Raw genomic sequence first — 9,395 nt, forward strand, 5'->3', positions numbered from 1 at the left:
TTTTCTCCGCTCTGTCGGTCTGCGCTGTCCCTTCTCTGCTGATGTAATCACCGAAGTCTTGCAGCTCGCTGTAGTCCTTTGGCGTTCTCTTTCCTGCTGGGTTTATACTTCTGAGGTACCTTGAAGCATATCTGGCTGGTAGGAGGGCACATTTAAAAAGGAAAAGGTAGCACTGAGAAATGAAATAATTCATGAAATTGTTGATTCAGGGTTTTTGCTCTGCTCCTCACGGAAGGCCGTGCACTGCCCGGTTCCCACGTGTCCGGCAGTCCCCTTTCCGCACTTAGCGTGTCGATGCTCTCCTCGCAACACCGTGTGCTGCCTGGTTCCCACGTGTCCAGCAGTCCCCTTTCTGCACTTAGCGTGTCGATGCTCTCCTCGCAACACAGAGTTCACGTTCATTTCCTGGCACGGATATATGGTCTCAACAGCAAATAAACAGGAGGGAGAGGAAAGGCAGACTTCAGGGTATTCTTAAGGCATCGAACTTTTCCCTCCTCCTAGAAGACGGCAAACGGTCTGGTGGTTTCTGAGGGAAAGGTTGCATTCAGCTGCCGTAGACTGCGACAAACGAGTAGGCGGTTACCGCATCAGTGGCTGTTCTGGGTATAGCAAGCAGGCGGCGTCGGGGAAAATAATACATTTCTCATCTTCAGAAATGAGTTGCACGATTGAAAAAGCCTTGGCGGATGCGAAAGCGCTGGTGGAACGGCTGAGGGAGCACGACAACGCCGCAGAAGCTCTCATCGAACAGACGACGGCCCTCAACAAGCGGGTTGAAGCGATGAAACAGGTTCGGTTTTCAACTTTCTTTGCTCCGTTGAAGAACAGCTTGGAAGCACGTGGTTTTAACTCATTTTTGTGTGCTGCTGTGCCATGTAGCATCAGCATGTTATTTGCTTAATCCTTTAATGCCATACTTAGTATTTTCATTACAGGTGTGACGATGATCTAAAAATAGGTTGTAAATTGAGTTTCGTCCTGAGTATGTTTTCTCTGTTACTCTAGCTCCAATATTGAAAACTAATTCTTTGAGGAACACTGGCGGAAGTGGGGTTGGTACCTTACAAACCATTGTCTGGTGTCTTGTCTTTTGCTCCTCTGTGAAACTCTGCTTGGTTTATTAATTTCAGCGGGCACACTGAATCACGTAGAGGCCCTGTCACACTTTCTTCTGTTCAGAATCATTTCTCTTCTCACAGTCTCCTTTTGTTTCAGCACAGTCTCTTAGGTTTATCCGTGACCATCCCATGCTGGCGTTAAGCTGTTGGAGGCATGTTGTTAGATTGAGCATGACTCTCACTAGAGAACTTGTGGAAAAACATAAAGGTGTCTACTGACTTTCCATACGGGGAATTCATCCTGTTATTTTAACAGAACACAGGATGTGTTAATGGGCCTGTAAAATAATAAAACCCTGCGTGTGCTTCATCCCTGTAAAACTAGTCACGCAGCGGCTTCATAAGTTCAGATGAAGAGTACTAAATTTACCCGTTTGTTGAGAGTTGGGATCCATTCACTCACCTCCATGAATAACCTTGCAGTTTAAGGTATTGGGAAAGCCACAGTAAATATCCAGAGGTATTAACCTCCTGGTTTTTCTTTACTTTATGTATATCAGTTTTAAATTACTTGATGGTCAATTTAACCTGCGTGAATTGAAGGTTAAATAATGACCACTCTGCATGTCTGAGGTACAAAACTTGTTTAAAAACAAAGGTGACACTTCTGTGTCTCCAAAGGGCAACGCCTTCAGAATTGTGTTTGTTTGATATTATTATTTAAAACCAAGCATTGTCTTGCTGGTGACAGACTTTGGTCGACACTAGAACTGGTCCTTTGTGACGCGTTGAGTAATGCTTGCCCTCCGGTACTCAAATACATTGTGGTTGGGTTTTATTCTGTGTTTTTTTAATTTTTTAATAACTAGTACCAAGAAGAAATTCAAGAGCTCAATGAAGTAGCGAGACATCGTCCTCGATCTACGTTAGTGATGGGTATCCAGCAAGAAAACAGACAGATCAGGGAATTGCAACAGGAAAATAAAGGTAAAATGTGAATATTCTGTCCTTGACAAGGTCCAGAGACTTTTACAACTGATCTGTTCTCAAAGAAAATTATTAGAGAAGTCATATTTTCTTCCAATCTCAATTGGTCCATTTAACTGATCATAATGCAGTCTAATAGAGAGTCTCAAAGCCCAACCACTGCGACTGTGATTAATGAGAAGAGAGAGTTGTGGAAAATCACTTTCTCAGTCCTTACCTAATGCTCAGCACAAGTGAGGAGATCCTTACGTTCTACAAGTGTTACATTTATCTGTTTGGAAACGTGTTTTCCCACTGCTAAAAAGAACTATTCTGGGAGCAGTCAGGACAAGTTGTAGTGTGAGTGCCGTAGTGCAATTCCTTCTAGAATTCTGCACACTGTAACAATGCACTCTTCCTCCTGGAATACAGTAGCTGTTCTAACAGCTTTATTCAGCAAAGGAGGCAATAAAGTCCATTTATGCAAATCTTGTCTCATCTCAGGACTTATTTGTCCTTTGACTTGGTATATTTTGAACACAAGCAGTTTTGAACACTTATTTTACCAAGCTGGAGGTTAAAACACGCCTGTAAACTTTTTTCCAGCTTCTGTACAGTGTTGCTTATAGTGGCTGGAGTAAAGCTCCTCGGCTGCGTTCAGGATGACTTGCGGCAGCCGAAGGGACTGAGCGTGCAGTCGTGTTAACCTTCTGCTTCCGACTGAACAACAATTTCCCAGGACAGTCACCACTGAAGGCATTTTGCAGAGCTGACGTAGATTTTATGGGGCAAGGAGGGGGGGACACTCCACTGAGGGCTTTTGTGTTTTGTTCCGGTTCTCCTCTGCTCCACCTGAACTGAATTTAAAATTCTGTTGGTAGAACTACGCACATCTCTCGAAGAGCATCAGTCTGCTCTGGAACTCATCATGAGCAAGTACAGAGAACAGATGTTTAGGCTGCTTATGGCGAGCAAAAAGGATGATCCGAGTATAATAATGAAGTTAAAGGAACAGCATTCCAAGGTAATAAGTTCATTGGTTCTTTCCCCCTTGTTAACACTTACGTTAGTTTGTAGTGGATCTGCTCAAAGCTTACTTCGTCCCAGTTTTTATATTGTTGTACTAACAAGTCTCGTGTCCCTGAAACAGGAAACTTGACCAGTCTGGTAAGTCAGCCTTACTAGCTCCTGATTTATTTAAGCTCTAATCAAGTAGCAGTTCGTTGCTGTAGCTCCTCAGTTTACCTCTGCTTTGCCTAGGGCTTTAAGGCAACAGCCCTATTAGCATTCTAGATGCCCACAGATCTCAGGAACATTTAAACATTTAGACTGGCTTCAACTTACACTGCTGACACCAACAAGTCATTACTAAACCTGTGCTTACTGGGGAGAGTAGGAGGACTAAGCTTTTGGAATTCAAAAATATTTTTTTCCCCTAAATACTGTAAATTTTAAAAAAATATAATTCAAAAGCTCCTCTGCGTGTTGACCAACCGAGCACACGCTTCAGCTCATCGCTTCGACTCTCTGTTCTCGTTTCGCTACCGGCCGGGATTGCTGAGGCGAATCCCGGGCAGGCTGAGGTGCTCGGAGGGTGGTGAAAGTGGCTGGTGTGAGGCGGGTTTCGCCTTCTGGGTTTTGAAAGGTGGAAGAGCAAAGCGCTGGCAAACAGTGTTTTCGTAAACCGTCACGAGGGAGGTATCTGTGAGTATTCAGCAGCTTCATATGAGGCTAATATATGTTTTTATAGCATTAATATCTAGTTTAGGCTTTTTAAATGTATTTTCAGGAAAATTCGAGCTTCTAGGTCACCAACAGACCTAAACAGGAGCTTTCTAGCAAAGTGTTGTGGTACACTTTAAATGTAACTGCAGAGACAAATACTATTCTAAGTGTTTTAATGATCCTTGACCTCAGCGAACCAAGCCTGCAGAGCAGAGTTAGGGTCTGCAGACAGGGAAAACAGAGTTTAAAAATGTGATGTTTTCTTATCTCTTTACAAAATCACAAGTATGTAATTAGTGCCACTGAAATCACTGGGACTACTTAGATTGGTATGAAAGGATCTACTGAATTAGGACTAGATCTTTAATATAAATACCTAAAAAATGGTAAGTATATATCCCAGGCCCTACAAGGAAACTGAGGGGGACTTTTTACAAGGGCCTGTAGTGACAGGACAAGGGGTAACGGGTTTAAATTGAAAGTGGGGAGGTTTAGATTGGATATCAGGAAGAAGTTCTTCCCGCAGAGGGTGGGGAGGCACTGGGACAGGTTGCCCAGAGAAGCTGTGGATGCCCCATCCCTGGAAGTGTCCAAGGCCAGGCTGGATGAGGCTTGGAGCAACCTGGTCTAGTGGAAGGTGTCCCTGCCCATGGCAGGGGGGTTGGAAATGGATGGGCTTTAAGGTCCCTTCTAACCCAAACCATCCTGTCATTCTTTCCAAAAGAAGTTACTTTAACATATCACATATCTGACAGCCTCAGGAGTAGCAAGACAAGAGGGTCCCTGACAGGGACTGTGAAATTTCATTTAGGAACACTTCCATGGATTAAAAGCTTGGGGGGAGGGGGCAAATTAAAAAAAATCTGATCCCACAGGATTGCCTGATGGAAAGGATTTATCACCCTTAACCTGACACTTGGGATCTCTGGAATAGGAAGAATATCAGGATATCAGGGGGAGGGGAGAAATTAAAAAAAATCTGATCCCACAGGATTGCCTAATGGAAAGGATTTATCACCCTTAACCTGACACTTGGGATCTCTGGAATTTCATTATTTATTCTTCTGATCAGCCCTAACATTCAGTAAGACCGAACGATCTTGAAGCAGTCTTAAAACACACCTCTCCTGTTAACTGAAAAACCCGTCGCACCTCAGGAATTAATCTGGCTGTAACTGGTAATTGCTCTCCTCTCAAGTGGCAGCTATTAACTGTAGTGCCTGTTTACAGCAGCCTATTACCACATCCTTGATTTCTGCAGGTGCAGCTCCTCGAAACAGAAAAGCGATCTCTTTTAGCAGCGCCGTGCGCAGGGGAGAAGTGCGCGTTGGTAGTAGCGACCCGGCGCCAGGAGCGTGCCGTGTGCGTTTCCCCAGCTGAAACAAAGCCTGAAAACGCGCCTGGTCTCTTCTCCTCCTTGGAGAAAAGAATCCGTGCGTGCGAATGAAAAGGGGAGATCTGAGTTTTATGCATCTGCCTTTGGGTTGAGCCGTACAGGTCTGTGTTAGCATGTAACCTCAGTGACCGTGGAACAGGCCTGAAATCCTATTGATCAAGAGGCTGTGTCAGCAGGCAAAATAGGAAATAGGGAGGACAGCCATACCTCTTAACACCCGGACGCCGTCCCAGGCCTCCTCAAGGGTACGCCCGTGCCAACTCCTTCTCTTACCACTGGTCACAGCTGCCTTTCAACCTACACTGAGTTTTTCATTGAAAAAGTGCTTCACGTGATCACCTTCACTGGCAACTGAGAAGAAACTAAAGATGTACAGCAAGTTCCTTCCCTCTGCCACCCGCCCCGGAGTGTGAGCGGGCGTGTAATGGGTCAGCAGCTACACCGTAGCTATGGCAGGGGGACAGGTTGGGGAGGGCTGATGTTGGTTGCAGTCAAGTATACTTGTTTCCCTCAGGTAAAGTTTGTGATTCCAGTCGGGCAGTTCCTCACGGTAGTTTAGTCATTTCGATAGCTGCTAGATGGAAGGACCTCCACTCACACCCCTGACTTCCAGGTGGGGCTTAGGCTGTACCACTCTTCGTTTCAGTCCTGCTCTTCGGCTTTTCCCAAGTCAGTAACCACTGTGAGTTTTGTCCAACGGCCAGGTCAGACGCGAGCAGGCTTGGAATACAAGACAAGCTGAGAAAAAGGCAACGAAAAAGAAAAGCTTCCAGAAATACCATTAAATATTTGGCCTGATCGAACAGCACTGGACACCAGAGGGGGCAGAGGGTCTTTACTGAGATCTGCAGGGGCAAAGCAGCAGTGACCCTTTAAGCCTTTCCTGCTGGTAGGTTGGCAGGAGAGAAGATCAACTGCCACCTGAACCGACAAGGCCCGGGCAAGGGATCACATCCCTGATGATCCAAAGCCTCACTTCCTTGTGAAGGCGGCGCTGCCTGTGTTAATGGCTCCTGCCACCCCCCTCCTGCTGGCGGAACAGGACAGGGGCAGACCAAAGGACCCTCTTTTCTCCCCTCCTTGTTGACTCTTTCAGTGAGACGTGGTAGTTATTTGTAACAGGGAGTACCCCGGTGGCATTAAGGAACGGACACGAGGTCACTGAGGACACAAAAGTTTTTCATAAAATCCAGCAAGAACAAGGAGTCTGAAGTCCGGACCCCAGATAAGCTGGAATTGGAAATGGATTCAAGCAGAAATATCTAAGAAAGAGCACAGGGCAGATCTGAGCTTCCTAATGCATGACATAGTAAGGATGACTACTTCACCTGGGGCTTTTTAAGAGGTAAATGCCTACCCCTGGGCTGGTACTGGCCGTACTGGGCTTGAGATCAGGTTTCAAACCAACGGAATGAATGTCACCTGCCATGTACCCTCTGTTCTTGGATGAGTTTAGTCCTTCTGCACAGCCCAAATGACATCAGTTCCTGCAGCACAGGAAGGCCTCGTCAGAGCAAGCACGGGGCTAACCCGCAGCTGCTATGGGAGACGGTCATTTAGGTGTATATAAACTTCTACTCAAAGGGATCACTGCCTGGCAAACCAGATCGATTGAAATCCACCGCACCACAGCGGCTGCTCATGCGGTAAAGTTACAGAGAGCGTGTGAATGCAGGTCTGCTGCTGAAAAAACATTGCTGTTACGTGGCACCACAGTCAAAACGCACGTTTGATGCTCTGCTGCAGAAAATACGTTACTAAACCTGTCGCTGCTTTATTTTGATGTCGCAGGAGCTGCAGGTGCACGTAGACCAAATCACGGAAATGGCAGCAGTGATGAGGAAAGCCATTGAAATCGATGAAAAGCATGGCTGTAAAGAGCAGGAGCGCATCATCCAGCTTGAGGTGAGTAGGACACGGAAGAGCAGTAGCTCAGACACCAGGGAGCACAGTTACCCCGTCACTCCCTCAGGCTGCTGTTCCGTTACGCTTCCCGCGCTGGCGGGACTGTAAGTACTGTGTCCCACTCCAGCTTGCTGTCGGGTTGGGCACAGGTGGTACCGCAGCACCAGAAATCAGTGGCTCACATTGATGTACTGCCTTAAGCTTTCTCCTTCTTTACGTCCCTATGGAGCAAAACAGCCGGAAAATAACACCGATTCACCCCAATTAAGACATAATAACACCCGCACCTTTGGCTTCTAGAGATTATTCTTCTTTTAATAATAATTTTGTGCTGGGGGATGGTCTCAGGTGCTCGTCATTGGAGAGTCAAGGCTATTGCTCTTCAATTGAGTGCTAGCAAAGCAGTTCCTTATGGGCCAGGGTGTGTGGGAAGAATGGGAGATTTTTATTTTTGATATGCAACATTTGAACTTAATTACCCTCTTCTTACCATCTCTGTGTTTGGAGCTCTTTTCTTTCTTTTTTGATGCTTAACACCCTTTCAAGAGAGCACGGAGATGCTCCGAGGGCTGGAGCCCCTCTGCTATGGGGACAGGCTGGGAGAGTTGGGCTTGTTCAGCCTGGAGAAGAGAAGGCTCCGGGGAGACCTTATAGCACCTTCCAGTGCCTGAAGGGGCTACAAGGCAGCTGGGGGGGACTTTTTACAAGGGCCTGTAGTGACAGGACAAGGGGTAACGGGTTTAAATTGAAAGTGGGGAGGTTTAGATTGGATATCAGGAAGAAGTTCTTCCCGGAGAGGGTGGGGAGGCACTGGCACAGGTTGCCCAGAGAAGCTGTGGATGCCCCATCCCTGGAAGTGCTCAAGGCCAGGCTGGATGAGGCTTGGAGCAACCTGGTCTAGTGGAAGGTGTCCCTGCCCATGGCAGGGGGGTTGGAACTGGATGGGCTTTAAGGTCCCTTCCAGCCCAAACCATTCCGTGATTCTGTAAGAGGGTCAGAAACCTCGTGTTCTTGGTTTGGGAAGGTAACGGCACGACCTGACTGCAAACCAGCACTGTAATCCTTACACCTGTGATTGGAGTAGAGGGGAGATGATCGGTGTGGTTATCCTGCCTTCTTTTTGGAGTTGCATTAAATGCCTGTTCTTTCTCTGGTTATAGCAAGAAAACAAAGGCTTGAGAGAAATTCTTCAAATAACTAGAGAATCATTCCTGAACCTCAAGAAAGAAGATGCATCAGAGAGTACGTCTCTGTCAGGATTAGTAACGAGCAGCGATTTGAGCCTGAGGAAAAGCTAAAGACTGTGGAAGTCAACACGCTTCAGTTGCACACTTTACAAACAGAGTATCAGGGGTCACTTGTCAAGCACTTGTTACCGAATAGGGCACCAGCAAGCTAATGCATCTCAAACTCCCGTTCAGTGGCTTTTATACTGCGTAAAGCAAATTAAAATCGGTATCCTCCCAAAACCGTAGTGATGGGTTAATTGCCACAGACCTAACTGCAGCAGGAAATGGATTCATGCACTTGCTGAACTGGGAATTATTTTTCTATGAAGTCATTTTATGGATAAAGGACAAGATTTCACATCAGTTACGTAAATTATCGCTCATCCAGAGTTCGAGCACGCCTGTTACATAATGAAGGTCAGCTTTAAAGTCCGATCTCCGGCTGAAAAGTAGCAACTTGGGAATATGCCTTGCGCACGATCCACGTTACATTTTGGCCTTCTGGCGAGTCTTTAGTAAGTTCTGATCTTGCCACAAGCCCGTTCCGTGGAAAGGGTAGGTCAGCGGCATAAAACGTTGGGATTTGCGTTCCCTCGCCCCGTGGTATCCCGTCTGGGAATCTACGCGTTGCTTCCGCAGTCGTTCCACCGCTGTCGCTTCAGCTGCGCAACCGTCTTTAACGTACCTGCGCTTACCCGTGTGCTCAGAACGGGAAGAGAGCTGCTCCCACCTCACTAGGGAGCAGAGGCGGCATCCTGTCATCCTGCCTCAGCTGTCGCTCCCAGGAGAGAAAGCCGGGCTGAGTTCTCCCCAGAGAAGCACTGTAGCGGGAAGATGCCACAGTAGTCCCGTTTGGTTCTTCGCTCCTGGCCTGCCCAAACTCCCTGCCCGGGAGGCTTAAAGCACCCAGACGGCAGCAGCGGCAGGGTGGCTGGGGGAAGGAAGGAGCAGCTCTGTGGCGAAGTTGGCAGCCCACAGGCCTGCCATCGGTACTCTTCGTTTAAGCACAGGTCGCGGAGAAGGTTTTTAGGCAAGGTACGCGTTACGTTTGCGCTGGGAAAGGCTCGGTGCGCTGGACTGGCCGGCTGCTCGCTTTCACTCCTGAACCAGTGG

The 9,395-nt window shown here is 47.2% G+C and overlaps 1 protein-coding gene across 1 annotated transcript; it reads left to right on the plus strand.

Annotated features, from left to right (window-relative positions):
* The first annotated feature begins 658 nt into the window (after positions 1-658).
* On the plus strand, positions 659-8,663 carry FGFR1OP2 (FGFR1 oncogene partner 2). Its single transcript, XM_010149531.1, has 5 exons — positions 659-793; positions 1,931-2,048; positions 2,909-3,051; positions 6,940-7,053; positions 8,214-8,663. The coding sequence occupies exons 1-5, from the start codon at positions 659-661 to the stop codon at positions 8,349-8,351; spliced, it is 648 nt and encodes a 215-aa protein (XP_010147833.1). The 3' UTR covers positions 8,352-8,663.
* The last annotated feature ends 732 nt before the right edge of the window (positions 8,664-9,395 follow it).

Source organism: Eurypyga helias, unplaced genomic scaffold (genome assembly GCF_000690775.1).
Source record: "Eurypyga helias isolate BGI_N326 unplaced genomic scaffold, ASM69077v1 scaffold28723, whole genome shotgun sequence".
In the NCBI taxonomy this organism is placed as follows: Eukaryota; Metazoa; Chordata; class Aves; order Eurypygiformes; family Eurypygidae; genus Eurypyga; species Eurypyga helias.

What these genes read in the sequence shown, in the direction of transcription:
- FGFR1OP2 (XM_010149531.1), top strand. Translation starts at nt 659, where the DNA reads ATGAGTTGCACGATTGAAAAAGCCTTGGCGGATGCGAAAGCGCTGGTG. An exon ending in TAAAGGAACAGCATTCCAAG is followed by an intron (nt 3,052 to 6,939) that starts GTAATAAGTTCA and finishes TTGATGTCGCAG; the next exon opens with GAGCTGCAGGTGCACGTAGA. An exon ending in AGCGCATCATCCAGCTTGAG is followed by an intron (nt 7,054 to 8,213) that starts GTGAGTAGGACA and finishes CTCTGGTTATAG; the next exon opens with CAAGAAAACAAAGGCTTGAG.